The sequence below is a fragment of the Micropterus dolomieu genome, linkage group LG18 (genome assembly GCF_021292245.1).
Source record: "Micropterus dolomieu isolate WLL.071019.BEF.003 ecotype Adirondacks linkage group LG18, ASM2129224v1, whole genome shotgun sequence".
Classification (NCBI taxonomy): Eukaryota; Metazoa; Chordata; class Actinopteri; order Centrarchiformes; family Centrarchidae; genus Micropterus; species Micropterus dolomieu.
In genome coordinates, this window is record NC_060167.1 from 27,359,647 (window position 1) to 27,379,976 (window position 20,330).

At 41.1% G+C, this 20,330-nt stretch overlaps 3 protein-coding genes across 5 annotated transcripts in view; all 3 read right to left on the bottom strand.

Annotated features, from left to right (window-relative positions):
- Nucleotides 1-2,605, bottom strand: part of LOC123956883 (rac GTPase-activating protein 1-like) — a 10,904-nt gene extending 8,299 nt beyond the window's left edge. Inside the window, exons 1-5 of one of the 2 annotated variants that reach the window (XM_046029387.1) lie at nt 2,451-2,605; nt 1,880-1,988; nt 1,174-1,376; nt 884-1,038; nt 193-262 (exon numbers count right to left, since the gene is read on the bottom strand). In XM_046029387.1, coding sequence (XP_045885343.1) covers nt 193-262; nt 884-1,038; nt 1,174-1,376; nt 1,880-1,964 — 513 coding nt within the window. In that variant the 5' untranslated portion in view covers nt 1,965-1,988; nt 2,451-2,605. The remainder of the gene's footprint in view (nt 1-192; nt 263-883; nt 1,039-1,173; nt 1,377-1,879; nt 1,989-2,450) is intronic. The other variant, XM_046029388.1, reaches the window with a different exon arrangement.
- A 3,016-nt stretch (nt 2,606-5,621) lies between these two features.
- On the bottom strand, nt 5,622-10,163 carry LOC123956518 (major intrinsically disordered Notch2-binding receptor 1-like). Its single transcript, XM_046028771.1, has 4 exons — nt 10,133-10,163; nt 7,152-9,156; nt 6,729-6,947; nt 5,622-6,371 (listed from the first exon to the last, which is right to left on the bottom strand). Exons 2-4 carry the CDS (start codon nt 9,144-9,146, stop codon nt 6,177-6,179), a joined length of 2,409 nt encoding a protein of 802 aa, XP_045884727.1. The 5' UTR covers nt 9,147-9,156; nt 10,133-10,163; the 3' UTR covers nt 5,622-6,176.
- Nucleotides 10,164-11,051: 888 nt separating this feature from the next.
- LOC123987366 (ellis-van Creveld syndrome protein) lies at nt 11,052-20,330 on the bottom strand. Of its 2 annotated transcripts, none has more exons than XM_046076178.1 (20): nt 20,201-20,330; nt 19,383-19,496; nt 19,077-19,166; nt 18,416-18,639; nt 18,220-18,304; nt 18,007-18,105; nt 17,677-17,805; nt 16,852-17,013; nt 16,508-16,724; nt 14,087-14,235; nt 13,862-13,960; nt 13,563-13,775; nt 13,329-13,438; nt 12,952-13,153; nt 12,606-12,818; nt 12,398-12,533; nt 12,035-12,137; nt 11,809-11,935; nt 11,626-11,722; nt 11,052-11,537 (listed from the first exon to the last, which is right to left on the bottom strand). In XM_046076178.1, the coding sequence occupies exons 1-20, from the start codon at nt 20,300-20,302 to the stop codon at nt 11,389-11,391; spliced, it is 2,820 nt and encodes a 939-aa protein (XP_045932134.1). In that variant the 5' UTR covers nt 20,303-20,330; the 3' UTR covers nt 11,052-11,388. The 2 variants fall into 2 exon arrangements, with proteins under 2 accessions (XP_045932134.1, XP_045932133.1); XM_046076177.1 differs by lacking the exon at nt 20,201-20,330 and adding an exon at nt 19,600-20,101.

The window sequence follows — 20,330 nt, forward strand, 5'->3', positions numbered from 1 at the left end:
GTATGCTAGGAGACAGAACAGTGTCTGTAAACGCCGATTTTTGTCATTGAAGATTTCTTAAAAAATGGTGTTAAAATAGTGTCTCTACTCATTCTCGTGAACCAAATATCATGTATCGTCTCTGAAGCTAAGCGTATTGTCACACTTCTAGCAAATGTACAGTAAAACTTTTAAGAGAATGGATCAATATACCAGAGAGTCATCTGTTTGGTCATAGCTGATGTCTGACATCAAAGAAGCGGATTCATTGATGGTATTTAACCTGTAAAATAGATTAAAGTCAGCACAGTCTGAAGTACTTCCAATTTCCATGGCTAGTTGTCCACAAAAGTACACAATGTTCTGGTAAATTATACGTGTCTGTGTCTCTCATACATCTCTATCTATCTCTATATCTCTATCTATCTATCTCTATATCGATAGATATCTATCTAGATATCTATAGATATATACATATACATATGTATCTATCTCTTTATATCTAGATATCTCTCTCTCTCTATATATATCGATAGATATCTCTCTCTGTATCTATATATAATCGATAGATATCTCTCTCTATCTCTCTCTCTCTCTCTCTCTCTAGATATCTCTCTCTCTCTAGATATCTCTCTCTCTCTCTAGATATCTCTCTCTCTCTCTAGATATCTCTCTCTCTCTAGATATCTCTCTCTCTCTAGATATCTCTCTCTCTCTCTAGATATCTCTCTCTCTCTCTAGATATCTCTCTCTCTAGATATCTCTCTCTCTCTCTCTAGATATCTCTCTCTCTCTCTCTCTCTCTCTCTCTCTAGATATCTCTCTCTCAGAGAGAGAGAGAGATTATATATATATAAAATGGTAGACATCTAGCTATTTCGGAATGAGACAAGGAGCATCTGACCTTCGACTAGAGTTGAGGTTGCCTTTAACAGCCTGTGCTGCCTGGGAGTGGGCACTGAGGAAGGCCAGGGCAGAGCGTTGCTCCTCACTCAGGAGGACACTGCCACCGTTATTCTCGGATATCAGCAGCTCCCGGATCAGCTGTAGCTGACGCTCCTGTTAGAAAAGGCAAATGCAGAAAAATGCATTGTTTAGTGATAACAAATAGCTTTTATTCCTTCTAATCTCCTCTGTATCCCATAAACAAGCACCATGCAGCTATACATGATTTATAAATAGTGTTGCACCAACCAGCTTCTCATAGACTGCCTCAGCCTTCTGCCGCCGGCGGATCTCCACATCCACCTGGTTGCGAGCATGCTTTAGTTTGACCTCCAGGGCTCCCCTCTCAGTCTCTGCTTTAGCCAGCACCTCTTTACAGGAAACCAACTCTTCACCTGCCCGCAGCCACTTCTTACGGCACTCCTCAAAGTTCAATGCCATCTGGAGGAACTCTGAATAACACAACGGAGGAGGCGAGATTGTTATGTTACTGCTGTGCACAACATACTACTTTCTGATGTGGAGAATTAGGTGTCCAAATTTCCGCTGGTTTTCAGTGGCAATAATGCAAATTACCTTAGCACAGAGCACAAAAAGGCAGAGTGCCCTGCTGTAAAGTGAGTAACAGTTCTTTCCTCAGTTAAAATGGAAATGAAGTGCATTATTTGGACTATTGACATGGAAATGTTTCCTACAGCCTTAACCCCAATAGTTTCAACCCCCATTTGTGTCATGGTCAGCACCATCAGTTTCTAGAGCATGTATGTAAGTTACAGACAGTGGCTAATAACACCATTTAACACATTTTGGGATGGAAATGAACCCAAGATTACTGCTTTTAACGTTACCACCATGCCACAGCAGACCGGTTTACCTACATTAAGGCTACACAAGTAGCACTGATAGGCTCCTAAAGAGGTGACAAATACCAAAAGTAAGTGTGTAAATTACTTACGTGGTTCAATGCCCTCATTCAGATCGTCCACCTGGGCTGTCAGACTCTGGAACTGGTTGTACAGGTTTACCACAGACGACTCCATTGTGTCTAACTGCAGCTGGGTTAGCTAAAGTTGACATCAACTTAGTTAGATTAGTAGGGAGAAATGGGTGAGTTGGATAACATGCTGGTTAATGTTACTTTTATTTTGTTGACGTTTTATATTTTGTTTGCACTGAGTTCGAAATATATTCACAGATTTGAACTTCCGTTGATCAATAACTCATAAACGACACAACATTGCTTTTCTACGTAGTAAGGTAAACAACGGGCTACAATTTTCACTAAACGAGCCAAACTTATATAACGTTATGTTGCTTTTGTTCAAGCGTTAGCAATGATTGTCTCCACTGTATTCAAAACGTCTCGCTAGCCACGCATATAGTTAGGCTACGCCACGTTACTGCGCCTGTGAGGAAGCTATCGGTATGCTAACATTCACGTTAGCAAGGTTGTGTAGACCTGACTCTGCTAACTAGCTAACTTACCTGTAGTTATGTTGGTGAAAAGTGAACAACTTAACAATTACCTGTGCAAATTTCCCCGTGATAGTGCGGCTGACATGAAATGTAACCACGTCCAGAGTTAAAAACAGATGTTATATTGTTTATTCCCACAGCAGCAACAACGGAGCCACACCTGTCTGATAAAGTTTGCACATTCTTCTTCAAAGTTCAAAATCAGCGCCGGTTTTCTTCTTCGTCAGCTGGCAGCTAGTGCTGAAGCCCTGTACCGCCCCCACACACACAGAGTTGTAACTGCACGGGATTGTGGCGAAGCAGGTATATTTTTTTTTATAGATATATAGAGTTTATATGTCACAAACACACCGTTCTTTTAAATTTGTCCAATAACTTTGTTTAACATTTGCAAAGTATTGTATTAATCTCATTCTTTTATCAATTCACGAACTGCATTCTTTTTCTAATTAAATGTGGATTTGGTTAACATATTCATTTCTAACTTTTTTTCTATACGAATCTCTCTTTCGGTTGTCCAAATCATTATCAATTAATACACTGCTATATAACTATTTAGGTCCTCCATACATTAGAGAAGGACATGAGGGACAAACATAATTATAGTGACACTTACAGTGACCTAGTGTACTCTGGTTCAAAATCTATATCAAATTGGGCTGGGTCTGTAGTTTTAAGAATCTGTGGAGGTTTTTAAAATTAGATTTGTGCTTGAGTTCACTTTCTTTCAAATATCTGCTTCTAACTTATTAACTGTACCCGGTAGTCCCATTAGTATTTTATATCAAATCCTTTTTTTGCGCAATAAATCAAAACGGTGGGAAAAAAGAGAAAGAAAAAATGGTGAATGAGTCCACTATCTGTGCCTCCTGCTCTCCTTACTGTGTATCAAATTATGAAAACAGTATGGTGAAATTATGTGTGAAATCATAAAATCCTCTGAAAAACAGGACTGTGTCCTGTTGCCATGGGCCTGGCACATGGGATGCACAGAACAGCATCATTAATCAGCCACGGATGGCATATCTGGGTGCAGCAGCAGCTCTCCTGTGCAACATTTAATGAGGGTAGCGTGCGCGCACACACACACACACACACACACACTAAATCAGTTGCAAACAATTCACATGTATTTATGTGTCCATAACACATAAGACATTTTAAACAACTCCGCAATAGACTGTAACTGATTTGTGTGTGTGTGTGTGTGTGTGTGTTTATAATGCATTGACAGTCTGATTTAGCAATACCCTTGTCCCCAGAAGTGTGTGCATGTGTGCGTTCTGAATACTGCAGGTCCATTAGAGTTGATTTGAGATAATAGAATCTGTCAGTCGATATGCGCTCTCTGTCTTTATCAATTATTCACCTCTATACATTTCCTCCAGTCACTTGATCATTTAGCTGCCAGAATTCTCTTTTTACTTTTTCCAATCACTGTCTGCCCTTCCTTAAACTGAGTGAATAATTATTGCTATCTGCAAGTGTTATCTGGCCTCAGCCAAGTGCAAGCCCAATATAAAAAATAGGAAATAATTAATTTTGCAAAACAGAACAGATGCATTCAGGGGGCATTTTTTTCATTCACCATGTTTTAAATGTGTTTATAAAATAGTGTAATTAGGTCTTAATTTGTTATTTATCAGATCAGACAACATAGTGTAGACGGCACGTTGCCACTTTGCCAAGTTTATTCAGATAGGCAACATAAGTCAGTGTACACCATTACAATCATATAAAGCGTTGCACACCAGTAACTTGTACTGTTAATACCTGGACATATTTTCTTTCATTTACAAGCAGTTTTAAGACAGGGTGTTTACCTGAATAATGAGTTCACAGATTTTTTGCTGTCTGCCTAAAAGGTGCATGAATACTATAACAACAAGGTCCAAATTTGCATCTCAGGAGTGAAGAAAATATCAGGCGACTCTAATGCACCGAGTTTCAGAGGAAGCACCTGCTGATTGTGCTGACTACAAGGTTAAGCCTCCTCAGTGGCACCATCAGAAGGGTAATTGATCCACAAGCAGCCTCCCGGGGAACACTTGGCAGATATACATCTACTTAAGAGGATGCATTGAAGCAGAACACACCCTCTATACATCCTGTACATATTTGTACACACTAAGCAAAGTGAAGTTTAAGGGTCTGGATACAAATAAAGAAAACAAGCATTTATACAGTTTTTCCCAAAGATATGCATAGTTTCTGTCCACTTTGGTGTATACCCCATAAATGGAGAAAAGTGCTTATCTACTGTTGAACAGAAACAAAATCATCAATATTTAGCAATGTAGAGGGAGTGGACCAAAATAAAAAAAAACCTTGAACACCTAGAAAATTCAATGCAACCCAATACATTACCACTGCAATAAATACAAGTATTGAGATAGTGCCAGTTGTTCAATTTTGAGGCTGTGGTTACTAATATGGCTGTATTATTTTGACCAGAATACACATCGTACATTGAATTACAGCCTTACATTAGAGTTCAGTCAACACCTCCCTGACAAAGTCTCAACAAAAAGTGAACATTCACAAAGGTAGTATTTATTGCAGAAATATTATGTTGAATCTCATTATATTTAAAAAGTGTACAATGACACTGAAATTTTGTTGTCCCCCCCTCCCCCCAAGATTTTACAGTCTGGCACCAAAGGTTAAATTAAATATAATGTCTCCTGAGTTAACATAATGTTTTTACAAAATGGAATGTCACACCACTGGCAAAACTATCTGTGAAAGGACGCCAGATGAATCTGTTGGTTCTATGTGAGCGTGCAGGTGTGTGGAGAAGCTCCGGCCAAGTGAGTACAGCGAAAAGATAATGTGCATAGGTGCACTCCAAACATTCCATCAATTAAATTACATTTAAGTGGACTCTCCCTCTCAGAGAGTGTTTACTGGAAAAGGATCACTCTTTCCTTCACTGCTTCAACAATAACAAGATTTTTATCTTCCATTTTTTGAAATCTGACACTTGGTAAACACTCCAACCCAAACACATTCATGAGTGGAATAAGCTGATATTTTCCAGTAAGAAAAATGGGAGGGAACTCTATGAAAATATGATTTGTTTTATTGATTTAAGCTTGTTTGAGAAGCATGTTTGACTGGGTGCCTAAAGGAAGGATATTTGAACTGAAGAAAAAAAAACATATGTACTGATAAAACTGTTATCTTACATAGAAGTGAAATAATAATGTTCTCACGGGAACAGCAAGAAAGAGTCAGGCAGTGCTCAAGGCTGAAGCTGCTTCACAAGGAATTTGGAACAGTGCTGTTTCTCAGAAGAAGAGCAGCCAAATGAGAAAATAAAAAGAAATCTTTTGCAATGGCTCAGTATTACTAGTTTCAACATATGCGCTCAGGGCTATTTTAAAATTATTTTAAACATTCATCCTTAATTACTGCCTTTTGCAGCCAACTGAAATTATTAAGAAAAAAATAATGAAATAAATGAGAGAACAAACTTGGCATGGGAGATTACAATTTGTTGTAACTGCATGAGGGAGTGACTCGATTTCAAAGTAAGCTACTGTTCAAATCCTCCTATTTTTCTGAAGTCATAAATAAGGTTGCTGCATGCAGACAAGTGTAAGGTACTGAAAGTTAAGTGATCACCGATCCAGCTTTAGCATCCTAGCATCACAGTCTCTCGTCTACTAATCTCCATGAGAATGGCGTGCAAGTTCCTGGGTACAGCATATTGCTGCTGAAAATAAATAAATACGATGAAAACAGGCAACAATCTGGGTATTCTGTACGGGTCATCATGACACCATGGTGCAAATAGGAATGACTATGATGAGAATGATAGTCACTGCAGTGGCAATGAGTGCAAGCAGCTTGCAGACCTTGGCCCGGCGGAGGTCAGCCTCTTTACGCCTGAGTAGAGCATCGTACCCTGGAGTGTAGATGTCGTCCATCCAGAACTCCATGTTGTTGGGGTTCAGAGATTCCTGGGCCTGAGGAACATGATGCTATTAAAAGATTTATAGAGCAGATATAAACTGGTAAGTATTAAATACAAATCCTGATCTAATCTAAGATCTAATCTAATCAAAGAAAATTTAAATATTGTATACTCTTTCCCACTATGCATCATTAATTTGGCATGAGGCTATTTCATAACACAGAATTGTATTTTACTCTATTTTTGCATTATATATTTATAAAAAATATATTGTACTAAAACAATCCACAAAGCATATCCTATTTTAGTCATTTATAGAATACAACCACTGACTTCATATAATAGACATGATAGAAACAGAATGTAATTACATGTTTTTAGCTAATGTAGCCCTGTCAACAAATATTACCTGTAAATCCAAAGGGGTGACTCGTGCCTCTCTGTCATCTACAGTCCATATGGGCCTTCCTCTCCCCTCAGCCAATCTGGGGTCCACAATCTTCCCAGAGGTTAGCCCACCTGTCAGACTGCTGTCTTTGTGGCGGAACAGGGATGAGTTAAATACTTGTTCCACCAGGCTGGAGGACTTCTGGGAAAGTAGGTTAGTTGTGCTGCCTGAATGATCTGCCTAAAAGGAAAATGGGCCAAACACAGATTTTAAATGTTGTGTATTTACAACAATACTTATTTTAATCTTTAAACATATGTAAAATTCAGGCAAACACGCATAATTTTTGTCTAATTAAATACCACCACTAAACATGCAAATGAATTTGAATCGATGAGGTATATTTCTTTGCAGGATGCAGTGTACACAGTAGAATTACTCTACCTTTCCATGTGAAGCTTTGCCATCTTTACTTTTCGAGAATGACACTGTCCAGTCTCTTGCAGAGTTAGAGACAATCGGCTGTTTGGCATCAGAGACACTTTTGTCTTCAGGCTGGGTTTTGGAGGCACGGCGAAATGATGCATCCTTCTTCCCTTCTTTTCGCCCCTTTGAATCAGCCTGACCTTTGCTGCTTTCTGTTTGCTCCCCAGGAGTGTTCCATCGGCTCCAGTCCAGACTACTAGTGCTGGTCCCTGGAAACAGATGCCCAGATGCAGACAGAGGCTGAGGCTCTGATGACTCAGAAGGGGTTAGAGGGTGGCTCATAAAGGATGAGACACCGCTGAGAGGCTCCAGCCATCGCCCACTAGTGCCTTGTCCACCACTACTGATAGGCTGCTGGATCTTTTCATCCAGTCGCTGCAGAGCGGACAGCACCTGGGAAATCTCAGCCTTTACATCGTTCAGTGACTCTAGTTGTCTTTCTATCTGGCTCATACGGAGGAGTAGCTTACATACACTAGCCTTGAGCCCATCATCACTGCTTTCCAGAGAGTGAAAAAGCCTTGAGAGTTGACCTAGACGGCCGCGTCTGGCCTCTGGCGTGTCCTGATTAATGGCTGATCCATCGTTGGGGTGCAGGACTCCCGTGGAACCGCACATGCTTATGTCATCTAAGAAACGAAAGATGGCACTGATGTCATCCTCACCAAACTCAGGGTCATCTAATGATGTCATGAAGGAAAGGCGATCAGCGTGGACCAGGCTACGCAGGCGCCGGGGGTCCGGTAGGTCTGTCTGGGTTCCCTGAGCCTTGACTACATCGCCTCCACTTGGAAATCCACTATCCCCACTCTCACCCCCCGAGGACCCCCCCAAATTACTCATAGCAGGGGTTGACCGTCTTGGAAGTTGCCCCCCTTGTGATTCCATCCCCAATCCAACGGTGCCCACACCTATCCGGTCCTCTAGACTGTGACTCTTGTTGCCCCACATGGGTCTCTGGGTCCTTGGAGGTCGAAGGTGCCGTGGGGACCAGTCTGGGATTGACCCGGGTCCGAAGTAAGTTGAGTCCTGTAGGTCATCAAGACTTTCATGTTTAGCCCGCTGCTCTGGCGACTGATGGACTGTTGTCGGTGACGGGTAAGGATTTTGGATCATTTCAAAGCTGTGATTGTCTATGCCTTTCTGGCCCTTGCTAGGACTGGGAGATTCACTGCTAATGGTCACCTGGGGTATCAGAGGCGGCTGGTTATGGAAGTCCTTCTTAAAGATGTTTCTCTTCTGGTCAACAGACGATCCCTGTTCAGCTTCAAATACCTCCATGGGAGCAGAATCACCACTAGACTCACTGTCCGTATCCAAAGGCAGGTACATATTCTTCATGACTTCGTTGGGGATTTGACCAGTAGGGTACAAAAGTGTGGTGTGAGGCAAGTCAAAAGACACAGCCCTCGCCCTGATTGGAGGGGAGGACACAAGTGAGATTGGATCTGGAGGAAGACTTGCTCGCTTTCGGGCCGAGTAGTTAGAGTTCGGAAACAGCAAGTGCTGGTCGAGAGGCCTGCCACTGGAGTCAGAGTGGGCACGGCCTCTTTCTCGACCAGAAATGTTCAGCTGGTAGATTCCAGGCAGACTGGGGCTTGGGGACTGGTCAACGGGGAGGACCGGCTGGGCTCTCATTGGTTGGCTGTCATCAGGGGCCCCGCCCGTCATCTGAATAAGATTGAAGATAGTTACAATGTCAGCAGCGACACCTATGGGTGACAGCCCCTGGCCTCTGGTGGAAACCCGGTCTCTGAAAAGCGTAGCTGGGAAACAGGGATCCCGGCTCGCAGCAGCAAACAGCAAACTCCTGAGCTCAATGAGGTGCTCCAGATCAAAGCGGGTGCTGACCATGCGACAAAGGTCCTGGAAGGTCAGCCATTGGCGCATATTGGCCAGTTCCTCCAGGATCCCCAGAAGGACCCCGGGGTATTCCTGCTGCAGGTTAGCCATGGCTGCTCACCTGAGAAGGAAAACAAGGCAGTTAGCAAGGCAAAGCACGTATATTTATTTTGCACCTTTCAAAAACAAGGTGACTTTGAAGTGCTTTTCATAACACATAAAAATAAATTAAGATATAAAAGAAACATAAGGCACAAACATAATTACAGGTGGCATTAAAATCCCATATACAAGTGCATGTAAATCTTAAACACCAGATGGAAATTAAAGTTTTCAGCACTCTTTCTTTGACACAAGAAAACAGGTGGTTATCAATGAAAGTAAAATAATACTGTTGTATAATACTTTATATTAACATTACACGATGATAAAAAAATAATAAAAACAATAGTAACGAAGCATTTTTATTGTAAATTGTGTGTTACTTATTTTATTATCATCCAAAACATAATTATCTTTATCCATACTATAATTATGTTACATGTTAATAACAGTAAAAAAAAAACCCAGCTTTGATAGTAATAATACCGGGCGTTTTGTATTGAATTTATTTTTGAGTGACAAACTACAAGTTTCACATAGTTACAATATCAACAGTCTTTCAGATTTGATACTCTTTCATAGTCAGCAATTAATTGGAGGAAAACATGACAAATTCGACTTTTTCAGCTCGGATGGAAAAAGCCCTTTAAGTGTGAATTTGGAAAGCGACCTTATTCCTGGGCCCTAAAATAACCGATCATCTGATCTGATGACGCCGTCACACTCTCGCACATCTTTCCCTCGCTGGACATTTTTTATCTGCTCATTTCTATTGACAGCTTCAGGGCATACTCGCCATTTCGCTTAATAAATGTGGGATGTATCGATGAATACAGGCACATTTAAGGCTCCTTTTAAAACGGTCTGTAGATGAGGACAGGTTGTTTGTGCACCTGCTGGGATAACACCATGCCGGTGTTGCAAATGCAGTTTGGGTTGTAAACATTTTACCAAAAGGTGTAGCTTAAGCATAGATGAGGATTATCTCCACTTACCTGAATCTATTGAAAGACAATTACAGTCACGCCTGCGTCCATTGAAAAATGACAAATAAAATCCAGTTTTACGCGAATAGCGAGGCCATACTCCAAGTAGATCCGGGCCGTCTCATACTCACACTCCTTTGATGGGCTTCTCTATTGGTAGCAGCGACTAGCCCACAGCCCAGGCAGGAGAGAAGAAATTAGAAATCAGGTCATCTTCCCACAAGTCCCTGCAGTCCTCCAAGGGACCTCAAAATACATCCAAACGGTTTCCCCTCACCACAGATCATCGGCGACACACGTCAAGAGAACAGCCGTATGTTTAATTGATACATTGGAGGAGATACACACTCTTGGCAGGACACCCCAGTGTGTTTGAGTGGGTGAGGTCTAGGAGCATCAATTTTCTCAGGGTGCCATAGCAATAATTGATAATGTGTGCAACTTGAGCATATGAATAAAGCAGAGATTAAAAATTGATGTTTGCTAATTGACGCTCCTAAAACTCCAAACTGACAGTTCTGTGTGTAGGCAGCAATCTAGCAGGCAATTTACCCTAGACCTTGTGGTTTACTGTCTGCCAGACTTCAGCCCCCTCCCCCTATACTTTTCACCATTACTCTGCATTATCGTCCATAAAAGGTTGTACTTAAAACCCCATTAGAGCAAGAGAAGGGCAAGGCTTTCATCGCTGAGTAGTAGCACTCTGCTATGATCAGAATGGACATCTCCAATTCAACACACAGAGCAGCACATCCATCATCCCCTGTACTCAGGAATCACTGGGAATCGATGCAGTGAATGAGCCGTGTTATGAAAAGCAATGTGGGTGTAGGTAAAGGACAATAATGTATTACTGTCAGGCCCGTAGCATGGTAGTTCTGTATATAAGGTGAAAAAAGGACAAAAGTTTAATAATGCATTCAGAAGATACTTTTACCAGTTGCATTATTTAATTATACATGGTATTTACAAAAATATAGATTATACATAATGATTTCAGGAAACATTTATTGTAAGATCTCAGCAACCTAATTCAAGCACATCACTTCTAGAAAACATGACATGACTGGACAGTCCATTGAGACATAAAATAGCTACAATATAACAAACAAACCAACAAACAAAAGTACCTTCCTAACAACAAAACTGGTACCAGCAGACGGACGGTGGCATTACTTTATAAAGGCAACAACTATTAAAATATAAGTATAAACCTTTTACTGGACATTACCGTGTGAATATATAAACATTACTGTATTAAAAGTTCAGCTGTGATGAGATTCATGTTCTCTTTTCTTCTTTGGCTTTGATTTCACCACTGGAGTTACAATCGTTGGGGTCAGTGACGGATTCAAGGCTGGATCTAGTCCTGGGTTCAGGGCAAGCAGGTCCAATATAGCAGTACTCTCAATACCTGTTGAAATATGACATCATGAACAATAAGAGACAGAAGAGAGGCGTATTACATATTTTGTTTACTATCTGGGGTAAAAGGTGTGTACCAGTGTTGTCCTCTTCACCACTGGGTTCTGGATCAGGACTGTGGAGAGAAACCCGGGCCAAGGCTGCCAGCTCAGTTATGAAGCTTTCTTCTGCCTCCTAATGGACACAGCAACACAGTGTCATAGTCACAAAACCCATTGTCAGTCAGGCAGGGAAGCACAGAAGACATGAAACACACTAACCAGCAGCTGTGCTTTGATCCTTTCCAAGGTCTGATCCTGCGCTACTTTCTTCCGCCTCAATTCCTCATATATCATTTCCTGTTCTGGATCACACTGTTCCAACACCCTCCTTTTGTGGAGTTCAACCCTGACACATAAGAAAACAACCCACATTATTTGTATTTTATACATTTAAGACTGATAAACATGTGTAGTGCAGAAAGGTAGTAGTTTGTGGTTTGTGTACCTCTGTTGAAACTCAGCAGAGGTGGGTTTCTTTCCCCAGTTCACCAGCTCCCTCAGCAAGGATCTGTTCAGCTGACTGCTGCTCTCCTGTTTCTCACTTACCTCTGAAGGCAATGTTTACAACAAAAATAACACACAGTAGTCATTGTAACTTGAAGTGTTTTATCTATTCAAAACTGTGTTCTACTGTCTACTTAACTCATGCTGCATAACAATCATAATAATCACTGAACTACTGCAAATATATTTCCTATGACTTACTAATGAAATACTATAAATGCAGCATCCACTTGTGTAATCCTCCACATCTATACCGTTTATACAGATGTGGATATGTGCATGTGTGTTGTGATTGTCATCTCACCCTGGTTTATGTTTGTCAGATCCTGCTGTAATCTTTTGATAATGTCCTGTAGGTGGGAATAGTAGCTTTGGACCAGTGCAGTGAGAGAATCTTTGGTGACATACACGCTCTCCGAAGCAGCCTCTGTCAGCTGGCGCTAATGAGAAAAAAAAAAATGTTACTGTGATGTGATAAACAAACACACCAAAAGCAACAACCCAACACACACCTTCAAGCAATCGTCCTGCTTTGGAGAGGTCTGTGACTCTGTCATCATCTGTTGGATGGCGTGGCTGAGGGCGTTGCCCAGCACCAGCTGTGCGTGGCTCTGAAGAAGCTCCGTCCCCGTTTCCAGTTCAGACAGGAACTCCTGCTGGAAGCTGTGGCCCACCAGCTGACTTTCTGGTCCCAGGTGCCTCTCTGCTAGGCTGGCACTGCTATGCTGTGATTGGTATGGAACAACAACAGTGTTCAACCTGCTGGGAACTTGAGACATGCTGTATTTTGCAGTGGTTTGTTACTTGTTTTGATGTGCCTAAAGGAATGTATTGATAACAACAAAACATTTTGCCCACCTTGAGTGTTGAATTGACACAGGACTGGCTTTTACTGGGATCTTCCATTAGCACAGCTCTAAAATCAGTCTGAGAGAGTGCCTTCAGCTTGGACAGTCTCATCTCTTTCAGCATGTGCAGACAGAAGTGCCTGACCACAAAGTGCCTCTGCACCGCCACCAACAGGTGCTCATGTTTCTTCTCTATCAACCTCCCCACTTGGCTGAGAAGAAGATCATATTGCATTATTTCTAAGTAACTCGTAAAAACTGAGTGGATATGGCCACATAGAAGAAAGCTGTGTTGTGAATCTGTTGTTAGTGCAGGTTTACATCAGATAATCTTTCACACCCTCAATAGGCCATGAATAGTTCTTGACAGCAATCGTCCAGTCTCACCTGTTGAGTGTGTAGCTCTGTCTGGTCAACATGGCTCGGAGGATCTTCATCTGTTGTTCACTCAGGTGTTTGAGACAGGCCTGCACCAGGGCCATCTCCTCACTCCACACCTACAGAAAAAGAGGTTCAGTTGGAAACATTGGAAAACCTTTAGCATAATTCAACTCTAGCAAATATCTGCTGCTAGGCTATACAGAGAAGCTGTATCTGTCTGATCCACCAGATGGCGTCTACCTGTCCATCTTTGTCCAGCTGAGCCCTCATGTCATCCAGTTGCAGCTTGGTACTGCACTCTGCCGGCTGCAGCTGTGCAACCAGCTCCTGCTCCAGGTCCAACCACAGCTCCACACAGCGCACAGCAGAGAGCTTCGACTGGGCACGGACAGAGGTGACAAAGACGTCCTTGGCTCGCTCTCCAAGCCTCTTTGAACAGGAGGTACGGAGTTTCTGGGGATACAAAAGCACACAAGAATAATAGAAATACACTAGCACATGTAAGCACACAAATACAAATATAGTATCCGATCTTTTACCCTCCAATGGTCACAGAGGGCTTCAGCCACCCTGTTGTCCTGCTGCAGCTCCAAGTCAGAAATCTGCTGCCTGTGTTTCGTCAGCAGCTCCTGGTATACCTGGAGGAAAGGTTACAGCTCAGATTTAGATACCAGTGGACATACATGCACCATATGTTTTTGGTCTATTTATTTTTTTGTAGTAATTCCTGATCTACATTTTGAGGAACGGGGAGGCAATATTACCTTAATGAGCTGTTGTAGGTCTCCGTGAGTCTGTCTCAGTTCCAGGGCTCGGCTCTTTTCCCTGGTCTGGCTCCTCAAAAGCTTCTTCCTCTTGGACTCCATTCTGCTGCACTTGTCTTTCACCAGCTCGTTTGTTTTCCTCGCACAGTCTGGAACATGATTGATCAACTTTCAGATGAGCTGGACCAGTTTAGCTTTTTCAAAATTACAGTTTGTAAAGCCAGCTGGATGACTATGGTATAAATGTTTATTGTTTATTGTATATTGTTCTTGTAAAAAATAAGTACTATGTGAGTGACAATATATTATTGCAGAATTAACGATACACCAACTTTTTGAAGGAAAAATTGTATCAATCTGTGGTTTTAATGTATTCCACATTCTGATGTTGAATTTCAGTTTACTTTTTTGGTGTAGCCACTCTCAGCCTGCCTGTCGCTCTACATTAGTCTTCCTACATTTTGCACTGTGCATATCAGCAACCCTTAGTGAGCAGGCTTACTTCTTTCTGTTCTAGAAAGAGTGGTCACACGTTTTACTCAATGGTAAAAGGTCTTGTGGCTGCACTTCTATATGGTCTAATGAGGCTACTCTCTTCAATGATGGATTTCTTTCCCTATAAGGTCGTTGAATGTGAGTGCAAAGGCTCATGTATTGAAAGAATCCCAGCGTCTTTGATTAAGAGGGGTAAGCATTAAAATATTTTTATTATTGTTTTAAATAATTACATAGTTAGAAAGATTTTTCCATTATCAATCACGATTTGTACTTGGGGGGGAGGGGGACAAGCTGCACTGTTAAGTTAAACATGATTAGCGTGCCTTATATTACACAGTAGATCAGCAGCAACAATCTGTGTCAAGTGTTACAGTGTGCTGCAAGATTTTGCATGAGAGTGGGATGCAGTAATAGGCATGATATCCAGTGCTGTCCTGAAAGAACCTGACCTTGTTTAAGGAGCTAACAATGATTCCCAGAAAATGGTCTATTTAGAGAGAGAACGTCATTTAAGTTTGAAAAGTAGGCTAGACATTGTCCACTGCTACCTGCCACGAGAAACTAGGTGAGTATAATGTGAGAAAATGACACACACATTTGGATAACTGTGTTACTATAGAGTGTTGAATAGTTTCACTATTGCAATCACCTTTCTTAACCCACAAAATGCTTTTTATAAAATGCCCACCATCTATTATCTATTGACCTGAGTGTACATTGAAGTGAATTTCCTCAGATGAAACTGAACTAATAACTCATGTTTAAATTATATTACATCTTAAAGTTAGGCATAATTTAGGGCGTGGACACTTTGATTGACAGGTAGGCATCCTCTCAAGTGGCTAGAAGTCAGTGAGGTTCAGCAACCAGGCGTCTTTCTGCCCGCCTCAGCTCCACCTCTTTGCCCATTTTTGGATTAGCCGGAGTCAGGGACTCTTCAGATGGTGACGCTATGGGTCTTTCCGAAACTAGACCCTCGCCACTTCCACTCCATCAGTGTACTCTGGTCGGAGTCACCTCCACAGCCAAATCGAGTTACAGCGGCCAACTTTCGGATGAACTTCTCTCTCCCTCACTCACCTCTATCATATGTGTATCAATCAAACAACAGTTGTAGGCTATTAAGATTCAGGATTGATGTTAAGGGAAAAGTCTGTGTTATGCAATACTGAACTGAAACCATTTGTCATTTATTTTATGATTGTATATGAGAAAAGCCTACTTCTTTAAGACGTTGACTGGTTGAGCTATTCATTTATGAAAAAGATACATTATATTATTTTATGATAAGATTGATATTGATTGTAAAAGACTAGACAATATATTTTGAACCTCTTTATCTTATATGGAAAATATTACATTCACAAATACAAATGGTCCAAACAAAACCCACAAATACAACATTATAAACATTATATTGAAACATTATATGGTCTGAAGAATAGTAAAGTACAGTTAAAATGTGTAAAGATTTAACTATTTTTCTTGAATGCCTTTGTTGCCTGTTTTGTGATAATACTATATATGCAGTTGTGTCCTGTTCTATTATTCTGTTGTTTTATTTAGCCTACTTTTGAAGATTTTTTTTATTATTAATAAACACAATATAACCTTTAGACTACGTTGTTAACCTGTGTATGGTGATTTAGAAATGTTAGTGTAGTTTCGGAATTTAAAAATCCTACATGTTTAGGGGCGTAGTCAAATTTAAAAGAAAGGTCCCCCATCGTCCAGCAAAGGCTGTTACACACCTTCAACAAGTCAGCATTGGTGCTCACTCAGCATCGGAGGGTTTTGTAACCCACTACCACTCCATGCTAATTGGTTTCGGACAGTACTCAAGTGGAAGAAGGTACGGGGAGGGAGGAGCAAGTACTTTCGGAAAGGCCCTATGTCCAAATTTTATGCAGTCTATGGTCTTACCCTCAGCACACTGTTGGAGGCCTTCAGTCAGAGTTGCCTGAACCTCTGAAAGTATCTTTTCCATGTGGCTAAAGGTCAAGACGTCATCGCTCGTCAGCTGCTCCAGGGTTGTTGCCACCAAGCTCTGCCTCAGAGACATTTCCCGCTTTAGCAAGGCAGGTTGGGATTGAAGGAGCCCCGTCAGCTCCTCCCACCACAACAACTTCCGCTGGATCCTCTAAGAGAAGAGAAAAGGAACAGACACGTTGAACTTTGTCTTTAGTACATCCAGTTCCTCACATGATGACACAAGGGGTGAGAAGCAAAATGAATGGCATGCCAACCAATAACTAGTGTTGCTTTACCTTTAGATCAGCTTCTTGTGTGTTCATCAGGTGGTTCTCTACTAACAGAAGAGTCTGGATGAGAGAGGTGTTCACATTATGGGCTTCATCTGGAGAGAAAACACTGGTCTTCTTCAGCAGATGCTGGCACAAGTCCTCCACCTGTTTGCTGAAACGTCTGGACTGTGAGGAGACATATACATTAATTTTCCTTTCAGAGACGGTGTTCTGACCATATATGCTGCCTTGTCGAAAAATGCTACCACAGCGCAAATCGATAGCAAAGACTACGAGTCGCTCTGCCCTATCGAAAAATGCTACCTAATGTGTTCCCTTTTCCAATCCCATAAAGTTCACAGTATTATGACATCTTCTGTTTTTTGATTAATATTATAACATTATTTCAGGGGTAGTGTAATCTGACTAATATCCCCTACCAAATAATGCTCCCACAACAGAATCATTTAATATTGCACCACTACTCACTCTATGTGTAATGTAAGGAGATAGTGAGCATGTTGAATTACTATATTATGCCATCTTTATTTAAGATATCAGGGGTAGTGTATTCCGTTAGACTAATAAAAATTTTTTTTGATATTGCTGATCAGCCATTGTCTCGATGGCATGCCCAACAGCAAGGTTGCACAGATTTATGGGCGTGGAAACAGACCCTGCTTATGGGTCATACGCATGCGCACAACCACTAAGTAGCACATCTTGATAGGTAGCATAAATCAACAGAACACCGGCAGTGCAAATAATGGTGGTCTCATAGACTTAAATTATTAGAATCAGTATAATTGTTGAATAATTTGCATTCTGGGGTTTGCTATTTGCTTTTACCACTTGGAGGCCACGTTCAAGAAGATCTTTCTGAGCTCTCTCTATTTCCTCTAAAGTACAGGGAGCATCATCATTTTTATCACTGGCAGTGTGGCCTGTTGGCAACTGTGTCTTCAGCTCATTCAGTTCCTGAAATGACAAATGACAACATATACTTTCCTATGGATTAAAATCTAAATGTCAGCATTTCTGTGCACAGTAAATCAAGAACTGCAAAAAGAATGTAATATACATGTACTGTATGTGCAAAAAACAACAACAATGCATTTGACATCAAAGAACATGTGATGAGTACAAGAAGCCACTTGTCAGTAAGACATCTGTCTCTACCTTTTCTTGCATTTGGAGAACACTCTTGGAGAAGTCAGCGTCATTTTTTCCTTTTGGAAAACGACAGCTGAATATTATTTTCACCATTTGAAGAAAAATCTATGGCAGGAAAAAAGTAAGAATAAAAAAACCATTTCAACTTTGACGACTTTTAAGAAATATACTTTCTAACTATTTTACTACTATATTGTAGAAAAATGACAAAAACCTCACCAGACACTTTTCTTCCTGAAGCTGGGTGCAATGTTGTTGGATATCCTGCAGGGCCAAACAGAAAAGGCTGATCCTACCTTCAAAACTGCAGAGATAACAAGTATTATCACTGCCAGCATACTGGGGTTTGTGCATAATTGCTGTAAAGTTGATGTGTATGGTTACAGCTTAACATTTAGAAACTACTGGTGCCTACCCTGGTTGCATAAGTGTGTAAGGGTAGTGAGAGACCCTGGTGAAGCTCTGGTTCTGCAGGCTCTTGGGGACCAGCGAGGAGGAGATAAACTGACTGCTGTCGTCGTTGTCCTGCTCTTGGCTTAGGGACTCTTCATCCGTTGAGGAGGACGACTCCTTGTTAGGCATAGCTGGCAACTTGGAGTGCTCATGTAGTGATGGATTGGACGCTCCGTCCGCTAAAGGCTGACAGATACAGCGAAAGGTTGCACTTAAGACTTTTTGCACTTTTCGTGGCCAATTTGGCAGCATTCTGGCCAAACTGTATGCAGTAAGTGAATTGTAATCGTAAACAAACAGATTAAACCATAGATTAAACCATACTACATTATTATTGATGTTCAACAACCCTTGGATTGGTTTGCATATGGTTACGGTATTTAGTTAGGCCATCACTTCTATTAAAACAGCACTGTGGATATATTTAGCTAAACTTGATTTTCTGATTTGATATTATTAATTACTATTGCTTAAGTAAAACATTAAAAGATCTGATAAAATCAGTGACCTTGGTTACTGGTCCCTATTTAAGCATTTATTTCAGTAGTTTTGTAGGGAGTCTATTACCTTGTATACCTGGCAGAAGGTGTATGGTTATTATATTATATTAATGACGGACTTACTCTGTATTTTTGGTTGATGGGATAAACCACCTTTGCTCTGGATGCAAATGCGGCCACATCACTGTTCATGGGTGGCTGCTTCTTCTTGTCCTGGACAACGAGTAAACAGGCTTAAATGGTTGGTGGGAAGTTAACAAGTAAACATAAAAAATAGATAACCCAGAATGAAGCCTCTGTTTGCCATTTCCAAGTATTTGCCACAAATTTCCCAGTAAACATTTCATGTAACTGTGCCATCCACTTTTGTGAAGCTACAATAACGTTAAGTGTCTCAGACGGTGTTAAACTTCACTTGGATAACAGTACTTTGTCATTAGTGGTGCCACTCGGAGCCTCCTTTCTGCTGTTGCTGACACAGTCGCTTTGGTTGTTGTCCACTTCCACATAATCAGGTTCAAGTAGCCTCCTTGCATTGTAACCCTAAAGGGATGACACACAAGATATATCCAAGGATGGAATATAACGTCTGTATGATAAAAGTGATGGAGAACTAGGGTGAGGTTCCGTGTTATTATTTGCTTACTTGTCTTGTCAACAGCAAAGGTTTCAGGCAGAAGACATATAAAAGAGCAGCAACTAATATTCCCGAAAGCCCTCCACACACTGTAGCCACAGTTAACAGACCTGTGTACATGTGCAGAGACTCCGCGAAACTGACCAACACATCAGTGCCGCACTCCGCTATCAGCTCCGTGGCTGTCATTTCTCAGTGAACCCATCAAAATGTAGGAAAACTAACGTTTTCAGTGTTAGCATGTTGTCGGTAACATCCAGCTAACGTTAGCTAATTTTAACGAAACTCATCTGCTCGAGGAAAGGAGCTTCTGGCCGTTCACGCTAAAGTTTCTTCCTTTGTAGAACATTTTAAAGGTTGCTTCTTCCCGAAACAGTTTACATTTTGAAACATTTGTAAACTAAAATTTGCAACAACTTCTTCCAGCAAAAGTTTGGGTGTATATTTTAGCCAATGGCCAAACGGAGATTTAAGAGGACCGAGACAGTGGTGCTAGCTACAGTTAGGCCGGAAACGGGATGACTTTACCTTCAATATTAAAGCCGAATGGTGATTTGCGGTATAAAATGAGAGAATTGCCTTGCTTAATAACGTTGAAGCAAATACTTACCGAAATAAATCTATTTTTATTTTTCCATAGCATATGTATATACTTTTTAGGTATCCACATCATCTCACGGGCTCGTCTATGTTGTTTTATTTTAAAAGCCATGACCGGAAACAAATGTGTGCACTTTGTT

Excerpts from the sequence above, each read along its gene's own strand:
- LOC123956518 (XM_046028771.1), bottom strand. The coding sequence starts at position 9,146 with ATGGCTAACCTGCAGCAGGAATACCCCGGGGTCCTTCTGGGGATCCTG. Across the intron at positions 6,948-7,151 it reads GCAAAGCTTCACATGGAAAG|GCAGATCATTCAGGCAGCAC; the intron begins GTAGAGTAATTC and ends TTTTCCTTTTAG. Across the intron at positions 6,372-6,728 it reads TCACCCCTTTGGATTTACAG|GCCCAGGAATCTCTGAACCC; the intron begins GTAATATTTGTT and ends CATGTTCCTCAG.
- LOC123987366 (XM_046076177.1), bottom strand. The coding sequence starts at position 19,779 with ATGACAGCCACGGAGCTGATAGCGGAGTGCGGCACTGATGTGTTGGTC. Across the intron at positions 19,167-19,382 it reads GTGGCACCACTAATGACAAA|GACAAGAAGAAGCAGCCACC; the intron begins GTACTGTTATCC and ends CTCGTTGTCCAG. Across the intron at positions 18,106-18,219 it reads TTCAGGAAGAAAAGTGTCTG|ATTTTTCTTCAAATGGTGAA; the intron begins GTGAGGTTTTTG and ends TTCCTGCCATAG.